Source organism: Somniosus microcephalus, chromosome 18 (assembly GCF_052327205.1).
Source record: "Somniosus microcephalus isolate GS21.2 chromosome 18, FLI_Smic_1.0, whole genome shotgun sequence".
Classification (NCBI taxonomy): domain Eukaryota; kingdom Metazoa; phylum Chordata; class Chondrichthyes; order Squaliformes; family Somniosidae; genus Somniosus; species Somniosus microcephalus.
In genome coordinates, this window is record NC_141004.1 from 47279703 (window position 1) to 47301429 (window position 21727).

General features: G+C 44.8%; 1 protein-coding gene across 1 annotated transcript in view; it reads left to right on the plus strand.

Annotated features, from left to right (window-relative positions):
* LOC147105256 (plakophilin-1-like) overlaps positions 1–21087 on the plus strand; it is a 93078-nt gene extending 71991 nt beyond the window's left edge. Inside the window, exons 12-14 of the mRNA XM_086011421.1 lie at positions 2781–2865; positions 5499–5632; positions 17025–21087. Of these exons, the coding sequence (XP_085867547.1) occupies positions 2781–2865; positions 5499–5603 (190 nt within the window). The 3' untranslated portion in view covers positions 5604–5632; positions 17025–21087. The remainder of the gene's footprint in view (positions 1–2780; positions 2866–5498; positions 5633–17024) is intronic.
* The last annotated feature ends 640 nt before the right edge of the window (positions 21088–21727 follow it).

Consider the following 21727-nt stretch of genomic DNA (forward strand, 5'->3'; position numbering starts at 1 on the left):
TGGCCATGAAAGTGTTTACAAAACAACAGAGTGCACAATAAGATCCCACAAACAGCAGTGAGGTGATGGACCAGTTGACCTGTTTTTGATGGTGTTGTTTGAGGGATAGATGTTGGCCAGGATACCCGGAGAATTCCCCTGCTCTTTGAATAGTGCCATGGCAGTTTTTTACATCTACCAGAGAGGACAGAAAAGATCTCAGTTTACCATTTCATCAAAAAAATGGTACCTTCTGTAACAACACAGCTCTCCCTCGGTAATGCATTGAAGCATCTGTTGTGCTCAAGTTTCTGGAGTGGAGCTTGAACCCACAAGCTTCTTAAAAAAAAGTCATATGCACTTGCCTTATGCATTTGAAGGATGCAAAGTATGTACAGCTGCATATTATATACACTTTTAACTTCTACAAAATGAAATTGTTGAATTTGTTTAAAGTAAAAGCACAAAACCATTTTTGGGAACAGGAAGTGATCATTAAGCATAACAATATTTCAGAGATCAACTGCATGAACAGAACTATAAAGAGAGAGGCCCAAAACTAACAATTTCAGCATTATATTTCTTCAAGTCCATTGGTATTCTAGGTAAACTGAGGTTTTTGTAAGTATGTTCAATTTTCAGAAGTCGAACAGGTATTGTGTTTATTAAGTAAGTTGCACCGAACAGATGATGACTATAAAGGGCACTATCTGGCAAAGATCTTTTGGGAGTAGTCAGACTCTGAAAAGCCTTTTCTACCAATGAGTGCTTCAGTGATGTATTTCAAGATGAGCCAGCAAACCTTCCGATTTTCCGATGTGTGCTGCAAGTGGGCAAGGTTCCCAGCCGCCAACATGTTGTCAGAAAATTGCCCTTTAAACTTCTTATTAACATACAGTATTACAGTAACTATGTTATTAAAGTGCACTTAAAATTTTTGTGCTAAATTTATTCAATAAATTTATTCAGTAAATTTTTCCTTCTATTTTTGCAATTAAACTGTGCCTCTTGGTTAATCCTAAAACAGAAACGAAATCAAGAAGCTTTTAGGGCACCAGAGTTGAATCCTAATAGATGCGAATCATTTATCAAAAATATTAGTGCCAGGAATTTCTTTGGGATTCTCCTAATTGGCTGCCTTATCTTTGGCACAAGTGCTGTGAACACCTTGGAAAAACTGTGAACAGTTTATGTCCGTTTCTCTGAAGTTTGGTGCCACTCCCGTCAACGTTACGGCAGCCAAGCAGGAGAACTCCCCTCCCTGAGGAAATTCCCATATGTTTCAGTCTGAATTTCAATACAATGCAAGTAAATAGAAATTATGGCGTGGCGTTTCTGCTAGGGATGCAATCAACAAAATGCGCCCAGAATGCGCTGGACACTGCGCCGGTTTTGCCAAAGTGAAGTTACGCTCAAATTTTCCGCACAAACTCAATGGCCCAGAAATTCGGGTCCCAACGCGGGAGTACGCACTGGGTACTCACGCGTAGGCCCAACGAAAGTGCCGGTTTCGTGCATGCACTGCACATGCGCGGGAAACCGGCACTTCCATTCCCTTGAAAGAAGGGGTTCAGAGGTCGAAGGCGTGCGCCGGAGAGGCAGCGCGTGCGCATCGAACTTACGTTTTTTTTGCCGGTTTCTCCAGGAAGGTAAGTCTCCAGCAGTTACAATTTTAAAAAGCAGGTGCAAGGCCTGCTTTTAACAAGGTAAGTGGTGAATTAATTAAAATTAAAACATTTTTTCCACAGGTTTATTATTTTTAAATACTTTAAAGAAAGGTAAGTTTATTTTATCCCCGTTAGAAAATGTAATTAATTTTTTCAAAAATTTAAATTATTGTTTAAAATAGTTATTTCATGTAATTTATAGTTATTTTAAAAATGTGGGCCTAGAAATTCAGTTAAGGCCCGCCAGCAGGCTAACGCCCAAAAGTTAGCGCTGCGCGCGGAGCCCATTGCGACCGCCAGAAATTCACTTTTAGCGCCCCAATTCGGAACCGGGCGCTGTTCCAGGGTGTGCCCGCCTCCGCTTGGGGCGCTGAAAGTGAATTTCAGCGCTCCAGCTGCCGCTGCGCCACCTGATGCGGTGCGGCAGGCTGGGGTACTGCAGGCCTCCTCCTCTTAAGGAGGAGCTGCCTGCAGCCGTGAGATCGCCGCTGGATTCTGCCAGCAAATGAGCCCAGCACCACGGAGACGTGCCGGACTCATGGGAATCAGCCACCAATGCCGCGGGGGGGTGGTGGAGGAGGCCGGGGAGGGAGGTGCGGGCAGGCGGCCGCCGAAAAAGCGGCCGGCCGCACCTCCACCTTAAAGCGCCCCAGTAGCGCAGCAGTACGGCCCCGTTTCACGAACGTTGTTTGCGGCTGCTGCAGAAGAGGCAGCCGCAACTAAATATGGGGTTTGGGCCGGAAGCGGGGCGGTACCGGGGCACTGCGCACACCGATGACGTCATCGGTGTCGGCGCAGCGCTACCGGCTACCGCCGCCATTACCGCAGCGCTGAATATCAGCGCAACCTCTTATACTGGCGCAGAAACCCTCTTTAGGCGCCAACTGGGCGCAAAGCTTGCAGCGCCCAACTGAATTTCTAGGCCGTGATGTTTAAAAAAAAAAAAAAATTATTTGAAGTTTTAGTGATGTTTTGGGGCTTATAGTATTTATAGGTTTGACAGCTCTTCCTGTATTATGTATGATGTATTTGATCAAAATTATGTACATTAAACTCCACTGTGTGTGTGTATTTATATAATTATTTACATGTGTGTGTATATAATTTATTTATTTTATTTCTTCATTTTTATAGTTCTTATCCCTCAGCTGGCAAAGCTGCCTGTGTTTTCCTGTATGAAATGTGGGCTCAGAAAGACTTGCAAAGTTTCTTCAAAAAGGTATGTAATAAGTTTTTATACATAGCTTGATTTATTTCTGAGGGGATTCTTATCTGTTAACATATCGCATGTGTATGCATGGTGCATTTGGTAGGGCTTCCAATTTCAGAGGAAGCCAAAAGCCTATGGTATGTTTTTTTTAATTCATTCTCAGGGGATGTGGGTTTAACTGGCAAGACCAGCATTTATTACACATTCCTAGTTGCCCATGAGAGTGTGGCGGTGGGCCTCCTTCTTGAATCACTGTAGTCCATGTGGTGAAGCAGCTCCTACAATACTGTTAGGTAGGGGGTTCCAAGATTTTGACCCAATGACAATGAAGGAATGGCAATATATGTCCAAATCAAGATGATATGTGTCTTGGAGGGGGGCCTGGACATGATGATGTTCCCAAGCACCTGCTGCCCTTGTCCTTTTTAATTGGTGGAGGTTGTGAGTTTGGAAGGTGCCTTAAGAGTGAGAATTACTGGATTTTTGTTAGGCAAGGGATATGGAACAAAGGTGGGTAAATAGAGTTGAGCTTTTGATCAGCCATGATCTAATTGAATGGCAGAACAGGCACTAGGGGATAAATGGCCTACTCCTGTCCCTATGTTCCTATGTTGTCAAAGAAGCCTGGGCTAGTTGCCGCAGTGCATCCTGCAGATAGCACACACTGCAGCCACGGTATGCCAATGGTGAAGGGGGTGGATGTTTAAGCTAGTGGATGAGGTGCTGATCAAGTGGACTGCTTTGTCCTGGATGTTGTCGAGCATCTTGAGTACTGTTGCAATTGCACCCATTCAAGCAAGTGGAGAGTATTCCATTACAGTCCTGACTTGTGTCTTGTAGATGGTGGCGATGCTTTGAGGAGTCAGAAGAATCATCATAGAATCATAGAAATTTATAGCACAGAAGGAAGCCATTCGGCCCATCTTGTCTGTGCCGGCTGACAAAGAGCTATCCAGCCTAATTCCACTTTCCAGCACTTGGTCCGTATCCTTGTAGGTTACAGTACTTCAAGTGCTTATCCAAATACTTTTTAAATGCGGTGAGGGTATCTGCCTCTACCACCCTTTCAGGCAGTGAGTTCCAGACCCCCACCACCCTCTGGGTGAAAACATTTCTCCTCAAATCCCCTCTAAACCTCCTACCAATTACTTTAAATCTATGCCCCCTGGTTATCAACCCCTTTGCTAAGGGAAATAGGTCCTTCCTATCCACTCTATCTAGGCCACTCATAATTTTATATGCCTCAATTAGGTCTCCCCTCAGCCTCTTTTCCAAAGAAAACAACCCCAGCCTATCCAAATTTTCCTCATAGCTAAAATTCCCCAGCCCAGGCAACATCCTCTGCACCCTCTCTAGTGCAATCACATCCTTCCTGTAATGTGGTGACCAGAACTGCACGCAGTATTCTAGCTGAGGCCTAACTAGTTTTTATACAGTTCAAACATAATCTCCCTGCTCTTTTATTCTATGCCTCGGCTAATAAAGGCAAGGATCCCGTATGCCTTCTTAACCACCTTATCTACCTGTTCTGCTACCTTCTGTGGACATGCACTCCAAGGTCCCTCTGATCCTCTGCACTTCTCAGTGTCTTACCATTTATAGTGTATTCCCTTGTCTTGTTAGCCCTCCCCAAATGCATTACCTTGAATTCCATTTGCCACTGTTCTGCCCACCTGACCAGTCCATTGATATCTTCCTGCAGTCTACAGCTTTCTTCTTCATTATCAACCACACGGCCAATTTTTGTATCATCTGCAAACTTCTTAACCATACTTCCTACATTCAAGTCCAAATCATTGATATATACCACAAAAAGCAAAAGACCCAGTACTGAGCCCTGCGGAACCCCACTGGAAACAGTCTTCCAGTCACAAAAACACCATTCGACCATTAGCCTTTGTTTCCTTCCTCTGAGCCAATTTCAGATCCAACTTGCCACTTTGCCTTAGATCCCATGGGCTTTTACTTTCGTGACCAGTCTGCCATGCGGGACCTTATCAAAAGCCTTGCTAAAATCCGTATAGACTACATCAAATACACTACCCTCTTTGTTACCTCCTCAAAAAATTCAATTAAGTTAGGCAAACACGACCTTCCCTTAACAAATCCATGCTGACTGTTCCTGATTAATCCGTGTCTTTCTAAATGAAGATTTATCCTGTCCATCAGAATTTTTCCAATCATTTTCCCACCACCGAGGTTAGGCTGACTGGCCTGTAATTACTCAGAAGGTGAAACACTCGCCGCAGAAAGTTGGGGGCTAAATTGAAGGCTTAATTGATGTGGGATGTTTTTAAACAGTGGAATTAATGACTAAGTTCAAATGTTTTACTGTAGTCTAGAATATACCATGAGGCTGCATTTTCAAGTGATGAAAATAAGAATTTGGGTACTACGAGAACAGCTGTGAAACTTAAAATTCAAATGCTGTGGATATGGATCGTGACAGCTCTGGGACACTGATGGTCTAGGTGCAAAGCTAATGGTTGGATGGTTTTGTCTTCTAAAAGATAAAAAAAAATAGCAGTTTTTTTCCTCCTGATAGAGTGAAAAGCCTTTGGGTTTTGATTAACAGTGGTGAAAAGTAAATACTTCTAAACAAAATTGCATTAATGTGACAATATATTTCTGTGTTTTCACAGGAAGGATTTGGTAAGAAGGACTTTGTAAATGATCTGACATCGGCTGCTGTCAGATTAGCTCAGCAACATTCCGGGAGGCTTCTAAGCAAAAAGTTCAGTAACTGAAATGTTTATAACGCCATGATGCTTTAAAGGTAACTGTAGAAATAATTCCTCAAGTTTTCACTGATTTTAAATTAGATTTCAGAGTGCAATTTGCTACAGATGTAGGTCTAATATATAAAATAACAACAGAAAATGCTGGAAATACTCAGCAGGCCAGGCAGCATCCGTGGAGAGAGAAACAGAGTTAACGTTTCAGGTCTGGGACCCTTCATCAGAACTGGAAAAAGCTGGCGATGTAACAGATATTAAGCAGGTGCAGAGATGGGGGGGGCGTGGTTTAGGAGGGGAGGAAGGAATTGTGCTTATGTAAGAGGCAGGAAAGATAAAATGTTGCAAATGGGAATGGCAAAATCATACTGCATGAAAAATGGGGGCAGGGATTATTATCTGAAATTGTTGAACTCAATGTTGAGTCCAGAAGGCTGTAAAGTGCCTAATCGAAAGATGAGGTGCTGTTCCTCGAGCTTACGTTGAGCTTCATTGGAACAATTTAATAGGCCGAGGACAGAGAGATCGGAGTGGGAGTGAAGCGGAGAATTAAAGTGACAGGCGACCGGAAGCTCAGGGTCACCCTTACGGACTGAACGGAGGTGTTCCGCAAAGCGGTCGCCCAATCTGCATTTGGTCTCCCCAATGTAGAGGAGACCGCATCGTGAGCAGCGAATGCAGTATATTAAATTGCAAGAAGTACAAGTAAATCGCTGTTTCACCTGGAAGGGGTGTTTGGGGCCCTGGACAGTTGGAAGGGAGGAGGTAAAAGGGCATGTGTTGCATCTCCTGCGCTTGCACGGGAAGGTGCCAGGCGAAGGAGAAGGGCTGTTAGGGGTGATTGAGGAGTGGACCAGGTTGTCGCGGAGGGAGCGGTCCCTTCGTATTGCTGAAAGGGGAGGTGAGGGGAAGATGTGTTTGGTGGTGGGATCACGTTGGAGGTGATGGAAATGGCGGAGGATGATCTGTTGAATGTGGAGGCCGGTGGGGTGAAAGGTGAGGACAAGGGGAACCCTATCGTGGTTCTGTGAGGGAGGGGCAGGGGTGAGAGCAGAAGTGCGGGAAATGGAATGGTCCACTCCTCAATCACCCCTAACAGCCCTTCTCCTTCGCCTGGCACCTTCCCGTGCAAGCGCAGGAGATGCAACACATGTCTTTTTACCTCCTCCCTTCCCAATGTCCAGGGCCCCAAACACCCCTTCCAGGTGAAACAGCAATTTACTTGTACTTCTTGCAATCTAGTATACTGTATTCGCTGCTCATGATGCGGTCTCCTCTACATTGGGGAGACCAAACGCAGATTGAGCGACCGCTTTGCGGAACACTTCCGTTCAGTCCGTAAGGGTGAACCTGAGCTTCCGGTTGCCTGTCACTTTTTAATTCTCCGCTTCACTCCCACTCTGATCTCTCTGTCCTCGACCTATTACGTTGTTCCAATGAAGCTCAACGTAAGCTCGAGGAACAGCACCTCATCTTTCGACTAGGCACTTTACAGCCTGCCGGACTCAACATCAATTTCAACAATTTCAGATAATAATCCCTGCCCCCATTTTTCATGCTGTATGATTTTGCCATTCCCATTTGCAACATTTTATCTTTCCTGCCTCTTACATAAGCACAATATGTTCTTTCAATTCCTTCCTCCCCTCTTAAACCACCCCCCTGCCTCTGCACCTGCTTAATATCTGTTACATCTCCAGCGTTTTCCAGTTCTGATCAATGGTCCCAGACCTGAAACGTTGGGCTAGATTTTCCTGGAGCCATCAGGCGGGGTTTCAGGCAGGTGGGGGGGTAGAAATCCCAACTTTGGGGGTCCCGACACCATCCCGCCCAAAACCCCGCCCCACGCAAGTTTCAGGGGCGGCGGGTACCCGCCCCACACTGGGAGCAGCCGAAACTAGGCGGGAAGGGATTAGTGCCAATTAACTGCCTGTTAACAGGTAGTTAACAGGCAGTTTTTAGCCTAATCCCTATTTTGAGGGGTTTTGTGTGGGTTTCCTGACGGCTTCAAACCACGCCAGGTTAGAGCAGGCGGGCCGTCGGGTTGAAGGAGTTGGAGGGGTCGCGATGTCGGCGCTCAGGTGAGTGATGGGTGCATGAGTGCAAAGGTAAGTGTGTTTGGTGTGTCTAAAGTGTGTAAAGAACTTTTACTTACCTGTACTTACCTTTACAGCCTTTCTTCCTGCAGGCGTCGGGAGCCCATCACTCAGCCGGCACTTAAAGCTGAATGGCTGCGATCTGTGAAAAGTGACAGCCTTCAACTTTGAGTGCCGGTGAGAGTTCTAACTGAGTCTGTGCAGAAGGACTCATGTTAGAACTCAGACTGTCAGTGTTTCACAGCTTCAAACAGCTGTGAAACATTGATATTTCATCTGTCAAGAACTCTTGACAGATGAAGTTGCAGTCTGTGACATCACCTGTTGCCGGGTGGCCCTTAATTGGCCTGCTGAGCCCGCCCAGCGGGCTCAACAAGGTCAATCAAGGGGAAATCGCGCAGATTGGTCGGACGTCGATGTAGGCGGATCTAAAACCCGAAAGTTGTAGTCCCGCCTCCTTCCCGACAGGTTCAGGAAAATCTACCCCGTTAACTCTGTTTCTCTCTCCACGGATGCTGCCTGGCCTGCTGAGCATTTCCAGCATTTTCTGTTGTTATTTCAGATTTCCAGCATCCGCAGTATTTTGCTATTGTAGTAGGTCTAATATATGTTGTACTTTGATAAAATATATTTATTAGGGTCATGTTCTGTGTCAGAACATGAGTGGCTTGATCTGAGTTAAGGTAAACCTGTGGTATTCACTACCACAATTAGGTTGAAACCCATTGAATTCAGATTGTCATCAAGTTTGGGCCAAATCTTCTTCTCACTGTCTTCATCTGGTAGGAAAGCCAGTGACTTCCCACCTCAGACCAGAGTTAAAATAGCAGTCGGGTTCCTATGACAATTTGACCCCAATGTACATATTTAAAGAAGGACCCCACCTGCTTGAGGTGTGGCACAAGCCTGCTTTCCAAATACTCTGTTGTTTGTGTGATTGAACACACTGTCCTGGGACACAGCTTTTTAAATTCAGTTTGTCAGATGAGCAATAAGCTTTCTGTCTACTTTTCCCCGAGGCCTTTGGATGGGAGGGTATGCTGGGTGGGAGGGTATGGTGCGAGGAGGATGTCATGAAACTCCAGTACGATTTGGACAGGTTAGGTGATTGGGCAGAAACATGGCAAATGCACTATAATGTGGATAAATGTGAGGTTATCCACTTTGGTGGCAAAAACAGGAAGGCACATTATTATTTGAATGGCAATAGATTGGGAGAAGGGGAAGTGCAAAGAGACCTGGGTGTTCTTGTGCACCAGTCGCTGAAGGTAAGCATGCAGGTGCAGCAGGCGGTTAAGAAGGCAAATGGTATGTTGGCCTTCGTAGCAAGAGGGTTCGAGTACAGGAACAAGGATGTCTTGCTACAGTTGTACAGGGCCTTGATGAGACCGCACCTTGAGTATTGTGTGCAGTTTTGGTCGTCTTATCTGAGGAAGGACATTCTTGCCATGGAAGGAGTGCAGCGAAGATTCACCAGGCTGATACCTGGGATGGCAGGAATGACGTATGAGGAGAGATTGTGTCGATTGGGCTTATACTCACTGGAGTTTAGAAGATTGAGAGGGGATCTCATCGAAACCTATAAAATTCTGTCAGGCCTGGACAGACTAGATGCTGGAAGGATGTTCCCGATGGTCAGGGAGTCCAGAACCAGGGGTCATAGTCTAAGGATAAGGGGTAGGACATTTAGGACTGAAATGAGGAGGAATTTCTTCACCCAGAGTGTGGTGAACCTGTGGAATTCTCTGCCACAGAGGGCGGTGGAGGCCAGTTCATTAAATATATTCAAGAAAGAGTTGGATATATTTCTTAAGGCTAAAGGGATCAAGGGATATGGGGAGAAGGCAGGGACAGGGTACTGAATTTGAATGATCAGCCATGATCTCATTGAATGGCGGAGCAGGCTCGAAGGGCCGAATGGCCTACTCCTGCTCCTATCTTCTATGTTTCTATGACCAGTTTACCGCCTCTAATCCCACTTGGTTTGTAATATCCAGGTCTATGAAACCCTGGAATCCTGTGGTGTCCCACTTGCCACCACACCACCCACCTGCTGCGATGGTGGGAGCTGACCCACCATCTGCCTGCACTGGACCAATAAGGCCGGCCCTACACTGCATTGACCTGATCGCCTCATCCTTGAGCTGTTTGCCTTTAACCCCCTTGGTATCTATGCCATTCCCTATTAAAACATCGAACAGTATGTGCAAATAAAATCACACTTCTATGATAATTGCATTACCAAAATATTCCAGCCAAACTTTGGAGTAGTCTGTACAGTATTGGTCTCCTTATTTAAGGAAAGATGTAAATGCGTTGGAAGCAGTGCAGAGAAGGTTTACTAGACCAATACCTGGAATGGGCGGGTTGTCTTATGAGGAAAGGTTGGACAGGCTAGGCTTGTATCTGCTGGAGTTTAGAAGGGTAAGAGGTGACTTGATTGAAACATATTAGATCCTAAGGGGTCTTGACAGGGTGGATGTGGAGAGGATGTTTCGTCTTGTGGGAGAATCTAGAACTAGGGGTCACTGTTTAAAATTTAGGGGTCGCCCATTTAAGACAGATGAGGAGAAATCTTTCTCAGAGGGTCGTGAGTGTCAGAAGGGCGGTAGAAGCAGAGTCTTTGAATATTTTTAAGGCAGAGGTAGATAGATTCTTGATAAGCAAGGGGGTGAAAGGTTATCGGGGTAGGCGAGAATGTGGAGTAATCAGATCAGCCATGATCTTATTGAATGGCGGAGCAGGCTCGAGGGGCCGCGTGGCCTACTCCTGCTCCTAATTCGTATGTTCGTATGGCCATGGGTATTTCTGCGGTCATTCATATTCCCTGAATGTGAATGTAACTTTGCCTTTTATGTAATGCTGGTCCTTCACCAGGGCACCATATACTATTGTGAAACAGCATCCAGTGTCTCACATTCTCCTTACATGTATCACATTCAATGTATTCTGGTGAAGGTGAGGAGTCAACCCATCTACATCAGTGGTCATTGCTTAATTGCCCATTTTATATCTTACGAGCTCATACGGACTTCCAATTTCCGTCTGAGACCTTGTAGCCTAACTCACCACATTTAAAGCATTTGAACTCCGTCTTCAGATCACTGAGTGGTTTGGCCATGGGATGGTGAGACACACCTGGTCTGTCTCGCACACAATGGCTTGTGAGACCATAAAATGATCAGCTTGTGTACCTAACTGCTTGAGAGTTTTATACTCCTGATCAAGTAACTAGATTCTTAAGTCATCTGGACCTATTTACAGAAATCTGTTCCTTAGTATTAAATGGCAAAGGTCTTCTTAGTCTCTCACGACTTCACTTTTCAGCCACATCTGCCTTGTAGCTGTATAACTGTTTCTCCAGCTAATGGTGGTGACCAGCTAATAATTCAAATGTCAATTAAAAATATCAATATCATACCCCCTTTAAAGCCAAGTGACATTTCTAACCTCTTCATCGCAACCTTTGCTGGGTCTGACTGTCTATATGGGGGAATTTTAACTCCAAAAAACAGGCGGGATTGGGTCGGGTGGGAGGTTAAAGTGTTAAAAATCTGAATACTGACTCCAACCCACCCACTTCCGGTTTTAGTGGAGGTGGGATGGGGGCACGGACCACCACCCTGCTCCCAGGAGGTGGGTTGGCACTTTAAATGTGATAATAAGGTTGGAAGCATCAAGTTTAACCTGCTTTACAGGTTTAACTGTGGCCAGGCCTCAGGAGCTCTGACAGCTGCAGCGAGGTGAGGGCAGCCTCGGGGAGCACTCCTTGTGGACTGGGAGAAGCAGAAGCGGTGCCCCCCCGGCCCCCCCAAGGTCCCTCACCATCACCTCACACACCCTTCCAGTGTCGGGGGTCAGACGTCTCCGGGATTGAACGCCCCCGCCCCGGGGTCAGGGGTCGGACATTCCTGGGCTGCGGCCTCTTCTCTAGCACTCCCCGTCTGACTGGAAGTCAAACCTGTCAATCAGGCTGACTTCCGGGTGGGGAACCTGTGAGTGACGTAACGCACTCCACAGCGTGTAGGGAGACCCGGACCTCTGGATTTCCTGTGTGCTACCAGGACCTCCCACTCCCAGTGGATCCAAAAGTTAAAATTCACCCCCCGCCAATAATTCCTTCTCTGAGACTTTAAAACTGATTCTTAGGGTGTAATTTTAAGCTAACCCACCTTTTACTAGTAAAATGGCGCGCGGTCTAAAATCAACGTTCGACCTGCTCCTGTCAGTTTTCCACCAAGTGGGTTATCTTAGATTCAAACAGAACAGCTCTTTTATATCCCAGGTATAAGTGTTACCGGGACTTTTTTTGATGCATTCATGAGATATGGGCGTCGCTGGCAAGGCCAGCATTTATTGCCCATCCCTAATTGCCCTTGAACTGCTGCAGTCCGTGTGGTGAAAGAACTCCCACAGTGCTGTTAGGGAGGGAGATCCAGGATTTTGACGATGAAGGAACTTTATTGAATATCTGACCACTCAAAATTTAAAAAGGAACTTTCAGTCATCTATAGACTGAATCAATTACACAACAATGTTTTAAGTCTGAATTATTCCTCGCTCCAGTCTATAACTGATTGAACTTGCAACATTGTATCAAGTTAGGCTTGTTACATGACTCTGACTTCAGTAGTTATGACTGAATTTAAAGGAATAGCCACTAAACTAACCTAGACAGACATAAAAAGAACATTTTGTCATGGGCACGTCTGGTAACAGCACTCCCTCAGAGTGCTACCTACTGACCCAAGCTGACACTACTATATAGCTTTACGAGTGCGAGATTGTGGCATTTGATGAGTGATTTTGAGTTCAATAGCAGTTCAGTGCTCAGATGCTAGTTTGGAAATTTATTTTTCAAATGAAAAATACACAATACATCCCTCTCATTATAAACATGTTTGCTCTCTTATTTGTATGTTTTACTTGTTTTTATTTCTAAGTAGACCCAGATTCATTCACTTTTTAGCTTTCCATTGCGACACCAAATCTGAAACTTACCTCAATTAATTTCTTGCAGTTTGAATTTTCGGGCCTGTGATTGATACAGTTGTATTATTTTCTTTGATCTGGGCATGCCTAAAAGCTCCTTTTTAAGTTATTTAGATTAGATTCGGTACTCGGTGATTAAGGGAACCTTGTTCCAAAGTATATATGTTGATTAGAGCTACAAAAGAAGCTACAGTCCAAGAAGTAAAGAAGTTAAAGTACAAAGGTTCCGCTTATTAAACAGTTAAACAGTGAGCATTTGGTATACAACCTGACTAACCCCACAAGGTTTCAAGGTGATCAGACTTGGAATAGCCTTGAACCACTTAAGCGTGCTAAGTTTCGCTCTGAGAATATTCTAAAATTTACGCTCCAAGTTCAGGCTTTTATACATTAAAACCCACCCTTGAAAGATTTCTCATTAGTAATGTTCTTTGTCTAGCAGTCATCTGTTCTATTACCTCATATGAACACAAGAAATAGGAGCAGGAGTAGGCCATTCGGCCCCTCGAGCCCGCTCTGCCACTCAACGAGATCATGGCTGATCCTCCGCCCCAACTCCACTCACCAGCCCCATCGCCGCATCCCTTGACACCCCCACTAGTCAGAAATCCATCGATCCACGCTCTGAACACACCCAACGACCAAGCCTCCACCACCCTCCGGGGCAGACAACTCCAAGACTCACCACACTCCGCGTGAAGAAACCTCTTCCTACCTCAGTCCTGAATAGCCCACCCTTCATCCCGAGGCCGTGGCCCCTGGCTCCACACTCCGCAGCCAAGGGAAACACTCTCCCAGCATCCACCCCACCAAGCCCTGCAACAATCCTGTATGCTTCAATGAGATCCCCTCTCATTCCTCCGAACTCAAGAGAACACAGGCCCAGCCCACCCAATCTCCTCCCACATGATAGTCCCTCCATCCCAGGAATCAATCCCGTGAACCTTCGCTGCACTCCCTCCATGGCAAGCACATCCCTCCCTAGATATGGAGACCAACATTGTACACAGTACTCCAGGTGTGGTCTCACCAAGGCCCTATATAACTGGAGCAAGATCTCGCCACTCCAGCACTCAAATCCTCCCCCAATGAAGGCCAGCATACCACCGCTGCACCTGCACACCCACCCCCAGCGACCCATGCACAAGGACACCCAGGTCCCCCCGAGCATCCGCATTCCCCAATCCCCCACCATCCAGGAAACACTCTGCCTCGCCGTTCCCTACACCAAAGTGGACACCTTCACATTCATCCACGCCACATTCCATCTGCCATGCTCTTGCTCACCCACTGAGCCCGTCGAGATCCCCCTGAAGCCTCCCCACATCCTCCCCACAACTGAAACTGCCACCCAGCTCTGCATCCCCAGCAAACCCGGAAATGTCACATCCAGTCCCCCTCATCCAAATCACCGACACAGCCCGTGAACAGCTGGGGCCCAAGCACCGATCCCCGCGACACCCCACCAGCCACAGCCCTCCATCCCAAAAAAGACCCGCCCACCCCCACTCCCCACCTTCTGCCCATCAACCAACACTCAAACCATGCCAGTACACCACCCCCAATTCCATGTGCCCCAACCCTGCCCACCAACCTCACGTGTGGGGCCCCATCGAAGGCCCTCTGAAAATCCAAACACACCACATCCACCAGTTCCCCACTGTCCACTCCACCAGCCACACCTCCAAAGAATTCCAACAGACCTGTCAAACAGGACCCCCCCATCACAAATCCATGTTGACTCTGCCCAATCTCACCACTAGTTTCCAAGTGCCCAGTGTTATGAGATAACACACACCGTACCTAACCTTCCAATCCTTCCTAAAACCATCCCATAAAACATAAAATAACAAGAATTCAATAAGGTGCCACATAAAAGGTTATTACACAAGATTAGGGCTCATGGGGTTGGGGGTAATATAGTAGCATGGATAGAGGATTGGTTAACAGACAGAAAACTGAAAGTAGGTATAAACTGATCTTTTTTCAGGTTGGCAGGCTGTAACTAGTGGGGTGCCGCAAGGATCAGTGTTGGGGCCTCAGCTATTTACAATCTATATTAATGACCTAGATGAAGGGACCGAGTGTAATGTATCCAAGTTTGCTGATGATACAAAGCTAAGTGGGACAGTAAGCTGTGAGGAGAACACAAAGGGGAGAATTTTCCCAGCCCTGGGGAGGTGGGACTGGGAGCGGGTACCGACCCCGCTCCCAACCCGCCTCCGTGCCATCTTCCCGGGAGGCGGGTCATGAGTTGCACAGGTACCCATCTCCTCGAGGCGGGAAGGGGATTAGAGCCAATTAACTGCCTGTTAACAGGTAGTTAACAGGCAGTTTTGAGGCTTTTCCCCATTTTACGCCTGCAATTGCAGACTTCCCGATGGCTGCGAACCTCACCAGGGTCAGCGAGGCGAGCAGTGGGTCTGCTGGGGTGAGAGGGGTCGAAATGTCAGCTGTAGAGGTGTGTGATGGGAGCAAGTGTGGACAGGTAAGTATAAGAGGTGAGTGTAAAGTGTTGGAAAATGTTTCCTTACCTTTGCTTCTTTCTGCAGGCTTCAACCGTTGAGGATCCAGGGGTGCCTCATCTCAATGGTAGAGATGACAGAATGGCTGCTGCATTCTTAGATACAGCAGCCATCTGCTTTCTGCTGAGGAGAGAGGTCTTGGTGAGCCTGTGTGCAAGGGCTCACCTTAGAACAGAGATTGTCAGTGTTTGACAGCTTCTCAAAGCTGTCAAATGCTGACAATTCATCTGTCATAAAAAAATTTTGACAGATGAAGCGTCATATGCTGATGTCATCTGTCACCAGCTTTCCCTTCATTGGCCGGTAAGGGCGGGCTTAACGAGGCCAATTAAGGGAAAATAGCGTGGGTTGCTCAGACGTCACGGGAGGGGGCGGGACTTCAACCCGGAAGTCAGAAGTCCCGCCTCCAGCACGTCTCCATTGAGAAAATCCAGCCCAAAGAGTCTGCAAAGGGATATTGATAGATTAAGTGAGTGGGCAGTAAGGTGGCAGATGGAGTATAATATAGGGAAATGTGAGGTTATTCACTATGGTAGGTAGAATAGAAAACAGAATATTTTTTAAATTGTGAGAAACTTTCAAATGTTGGTGTTCAGAGAGATTTGGGTGTCCTCGTGCAAGAAACACAGAAAGCTAGCATGCAGGTACAGCAAACAATAAGGAAGGCAAATGGCATGTTGGCCTTTATTGCAAGGGGATTGGAGTATAAGAGTAAGCAAGCCTTGCTACAATTGTACAGGGCCTTGGAGAGACCACACCTAAAGTACTGTGCACGGTTTTGGTCTCCTTATCTAAGGATGGGTATACTTGCCTTGGAGGCGGTGCAACAAAGGTTCGCTAGATTGATTCCTGGGATGAGAGGGCTGTCCTATGAGGAGAGATTGTGTAGAATGGGCCTATACTCTCTGGAGTTTAGAAGAATGAGAGGTGATCTCATTGAAACATACAAGATTCTGAAGGAGATTGACAGGGTAGATGCTGAGAGGTTGTTTCTCCTGGCTGGAGTGTCTAAAACTAGGGGGCATAGTCTCCGGATAAGTCTCAGGATAAGGGGTAGGCCATTTAAGGCTGAAATGAGGAGGAATTTCTTCACTCAGAGGGTTGTGAATCTTTGGAATTCTCTGCCCCAGAGGGCTGTGAATGCTGAGTCTTTGAGTATATTCAAGGCTGAGATAGATAGATTTTTGGACTCTAGAAGAATCAAGGGATATGAAGATCGGGCGGGAAAATGGAGTTCAGGTCGATAATCAGCCATGATCTTATTGAATTGCGGAGCAGGCTCGAGGGGCCGAATGGCCTACTCCTGCTCTTATTTCTTATGTTCTTAGAATGCCTCCTTTACTTAGAATGTGCAATGGACATGCTTGATTAGACAAGGTTTCAATCTTTAGTGGCCTAATTAAACTGCAATGTTTATATAGGAAGGCTTATTATAAAATGGAAGCTTTATTCTAAAATGGAAGCCTGCAAAAACACTTTGCCAACACTTCTTGTACCTTATTATGCCTTTTTAGTATTCCTTGTGGCAATACAATTTAGTTATATTACGGAGCATTTCTGAGACTCTTCCTCTCAGTTTGATTCATATGAAGTTCTTGAAATACATCATCTACCTTTTCAAATTCTCTTCACATTTACAACTGGAGTGACAGTAAGGTAACACTAACCTACCAAAAATGTTGCTGTTGAACATAGAAATTTGCACTACACTTTGATGTGAATTGTATTTGTAATTATTCCTAATTTATATATTGTTAAAGTCAACTCTGATCACCTAAAATTAATCCACTGTAATTAAAAGAATCAACTTTATTTTCCAGGTGGATTCTCTTCATCACTGATGACTAAAGATCACTCCAACGAAACTCCTATTAAACTGAATTAATGCAGAAAATGTGCATGTTGATCCACAAGTGAATCTAGTGGGTCGGGGTTGGGGAGAGGTGAAATTAAAAGTGATAGCAATTTTGTTTTTTAACTTTTGCTATAGTTTATAAAATTAAGTGTTGCAGGCTTACAGTTCACAGTGTACATTGATAAGTAAGTGTGGCAAAATTTTCATTAACCAGCATGCCTTACCCTGAAATTTCAACTTTTGTATTGTAGTATTTCTTTGGTCAAGTTGGAATAACCATGATAATCAGAATGTTGGATAATGTCAGGGTGAAATGTTCTGTGGGGTATATTGGATGCTTATGTTAACACTTTGAAAAGATGTGTGTAAAAGAACTTTAGATAATTTTGGCACATTTTAATCGGTAGAACACCTTTTATCGTAAATAAAACAATAACTGTGGTATTTAGATATGTGCCAGATAGCACTTCAAGGGGAAAAAATTCAGTTGCTTTGCGCCTCCTGTTGGCGCTTCCTCGGGGGAAAGCACCTAGTGCCCGGGCGTGGCGCGGCGCCGCTAACACCTCCCGCAAAATTCAGTGGTAGGTTAGCGGTGGTGGTAGCCGGTAGCACCCTGTGCCGCTGGCGATGACTTAATCTCTGTGCACAGCGCCCCGCTCACGCCCCGGCCACAAACTTGGCTCGCGCCCCCTGACCTACTGCTAGACGCTATGTCCGACAGAGTCAGAGTGCCGTGTTTGCGACCAGGGCAACGCAAATTAAAGGGCAGGTGCCGGGCGGCCATTTTTTTGGGGTCATTGCCCCCTCTCGCCTCTTCCTGCGGGGTGCCGGCCGCGATCGGGCAACCCGGCACGCCTCTTGAGTGCTGGGCTCTTTTGCTGGCACCCTGCGCCCCAGTAGTCCAGCAGGGCCCTGGTGCGCGCTGCGCTAGGCCCCTCCCCTTTAATCAGGGGAGGGAGGCTTGCAGTACCGCGACGTTACGTGCTGACGCACATGGCGTTACTGCATGTAGCACTGCGATATTGAATGGTAGCTTCCAGTAGCGCCCTGCCTTCTGCTTGGGGTGCTACCATTCAGTTTTGGGCGCGGGGGTGCTAACTTTTTCAGGGTGCTAAAAGTAGCGCTCTGGCGAAGTTATCGCCCCAAAGGGGACATGAGCCAAATTTTGCCCCCAAATCTCCAATCCTTTAAAAAAAATACATAAACCTGTTTTTTTCCTTCTAATGTGCATCAGTTCCTCAAAATGCTAATATTTGCCCCTGGGAGCAGTCCTTAAAAATGCCAGAATAATAAACATGCTTTATCAGAAGACAAATAGGGCAGCCCAAAAATTATGACTTGCTATGAGCAGATCTAATCATAATACAAAGGTATCCAATGACAAAGCAAAATGTTCACTGTTTAATTGACCCTCTATTTGATTTGTTATGTATTCTTGATAATCATGTATGTCACGCTGCTTGCACACCTGCACCGTATACGAGCGTACATTTATGATGCTTTCTTTATTCCTTTTTCTGGAATAAGTCAATGCTTAAAATGCCTTTGTTAAAATGATGTTGGGAATTTACATCTGTTAGGTCTGTATCTCTGCCTCTAACGTCCATAACATTTTTTGGTTCTGTGGGATTGCTGTGTTAAGTACATGTATCACACAAAAATAGTTCAGCTATAATAGGGTGAAGAAGCTTAAAGAAAATTTAAATCACAACTTCAAAGAGATGAGAATCTTGTACTACAAGAGTTTAAACAGGAGCAAACAGAAGCAGCCATACCATTACTGGGTGGATTACTATCGGTGTCATTGACTTGCAGTTTGCTGAATTGATCTCCGAGCCAATGATCTATAGTGGGCTCCATTCTAACAGTTTATAATTTTATTGACTGCTGTACAACAGCAAATACAATCACTGACAGTAGCCTTCTCTAAGTTACCTCTTTAAAATCATGTATCTGATTTTCTTCAGAGTAAAAAGAAAGCCTAAATCTAGTTCTGATTAACTGCCTCTCCATCTTCATAGTTGCAGGAAAGTATTTGGTTGATCTAGCATGCTTAAATATTGTGTGCCACAATCAAACCGTTCAGCCTGTTACTGATTGTGTATCACTGATTTAAGCCTGCTCCTTATGGCAAATAGGTGTGTCATTCCAAATGCATCATCTTCTTTCACAGAAATGCAGTTGGAATGTGCCCTTATCTAAATAATCTGAACAGAGGCAGATTTTAAACAAAATGCTTTAGAACCAGGCATTCTGCAAAAACATTTTATATAGTCCACTTTGGCACATATCTGATCTGATGCATGGTATATGTAATATTAACAGTAAAGCTTTACTTTCAGTGAAACTAGGGTAAGTTTACTTTGGGGGAAAAAAAACAATAACTTATAATCTTGAATGTTGCACAACTTTGCAATGCACATGCTCCAACTTTGTAATATGCAATTCCTTTTCAATTATGTACTTCAAAAACATCCACAAAGTGCTCAAAACTTTTTTCATTAATTGCATTTAATGCTGAATATTTTTTTTATGGTTATGGGAGATGAACATGGAGAAGGTTATTTTAAGGTTGCTTCCTGCTATAATTTTATAAAGAAAAGGGAGTTTGGGAATTCTCACTTTATCCTCTTTTGTTTATAGATTTGTATTTGCTGAATGTCAGTTTTTTGCTATGTAAGCTATAAAATCAGACTTTGTGGGGAACTTTTCAGCGATCTGTTCAAAAGTACTAGCTCGTACAATGTAGAACATTTACAAATCAAAACTAAGGCTTTGTTGAGTGTTGTACCCATTGGTACTGATTAATATTAGACCTGTAATTGTACCACTGATACTTAGTTATGATACAAAAGCTAGATAATTGACAGTTAGGTAGAGATATCCTACTAACTAGCTAAAGTCAGTGCACATATTCTTTGTTCATCTTAAAACATTTGTCCTCCAACCAGTTCAGAGTTTAGCTGATTTACTGTGTTTCACTTGGTGTCATTGACGCTTCCTGTACAGTGACTCATCCCCCATTATCAGACTAGACCACAACAATTTCCAGTCTAGAATGGTTTGGGGAAAATATTATTTTGGAAAGCTGGCAAAACAAGTATGGTTTTGTTGTGGTCTGCTGCTATGGTGACTGCACCATTACTGCAAGCTGGTTTTGCAATACTAATGCAATGCCCCGTGAGCTATTAAAAGGCCTGGTTATTATTAATTTTCCTCTCTAAACCCCTGAATCTAATGTTGGTTTGTTGACATGTCCAGCCTCATTTCGTGCTTTGCATTGCATATGTGATGAGCTGACCAGATTGCATAACTGACATATGGTGCTAGAAATGAGTACAACTGGGGGAGTAATATCTCCAGTTGCATTCATTTCTGGGGGAGGACAGGTAAGCAGGGCAGGCATATAGTTGATATAGAAAGTCAGAGAAATGGAAGAAGGTAGAGCGAGTATGGAAAAACAGTGAAACCGATAACAGAGCGATTGTAGAGCAAGGAAGAAAGACTAAATAATGAATAAAATAGAAGCAGAGAGAGTACAGAGAAACTGGAGAGAAAGTGAAAGTGCTGGGCCAGTTCATTGCACCTACAATATTACTGAGTACTGCAATAACAACTTGCATTTATATAGCGTCTTTAATGTAGAAAAACATCCAAGACGCTTCATCTAGCCATAATAAAAAAAAAATAGACGCTGAGCCAAAGAAGGTCTTATTAGGAAGGGCGACCAAAAGCTTGGTCAAAGAGGTAGGTTTTGAGGAGGGCCTTAAAAGAGGCGAGTGAGGTGGCGAGCCAGAGGGGTTTAGGGAGGAAACGTTTTAGGTGGCTGAAAGCCAAGTCTCCAAAACACCTGCTACGAAGCAATCTGTCTGCTGACATTAGGCAAAATATGTGGCAAGTCTTTGTTTTGTCTGAGATTGTATAATGACAAAATATTCAAGAGATCATGTACAGTTAGATCCCTTATATTTCTGATGTTACAGTAAAATATATCAATTTCTTTCTAAATAAAAAATATTTTAAATGAAGGAGTTTTGCTGGCTCATTGACTTGATTTAGTTATAAGTTGATGCTTGATTTTTCTTTGCGTGGTAGGTACAAGATTTCTGACTGGAAAGTCTGGTGAAGTAGTATAACTGGACCTGAATAAACTGCTTTGGTCCACCAAGCCAATTGAATCTGGAGCAAGGAATGAATTATTAAGTGAAAGTCCATGAGACTATCACTATTCAGTCGAGGGATTTTAACTATCAGGTAGCCCGTCGATGGTGGGAGGCCTGGTCCATTTAGAGGGCCAGGCCTCATTAACATACAGCCGGTGAGCTACTCGCCCTGAACGGGAATCCTGCTGGCTCAGGGCTGGCGCAATATCTGCATGCAGCATGCACGGCAGTGGGTTCGGATCACATCCGCATATTTACCTTTGTCCCTCAAATATCAGATAAATCTGATTTACCTCCTGTGCTATTAACATTTACAAATGTGTTTCCTATATTTCGTAAACCAAACAAGTCCTGTTGGAGTAAATATGAGTCGTGGCCTATCAACTAATACTGACTCCAGTAAGATTTGGCAGCAAGATAGAAAAATTCTGTGGCATGACTTAATTAAATTACACAATTGAACTTTGTGAATTCAGCAAGAGTTTTTGAATAAGAAGTGAATCTT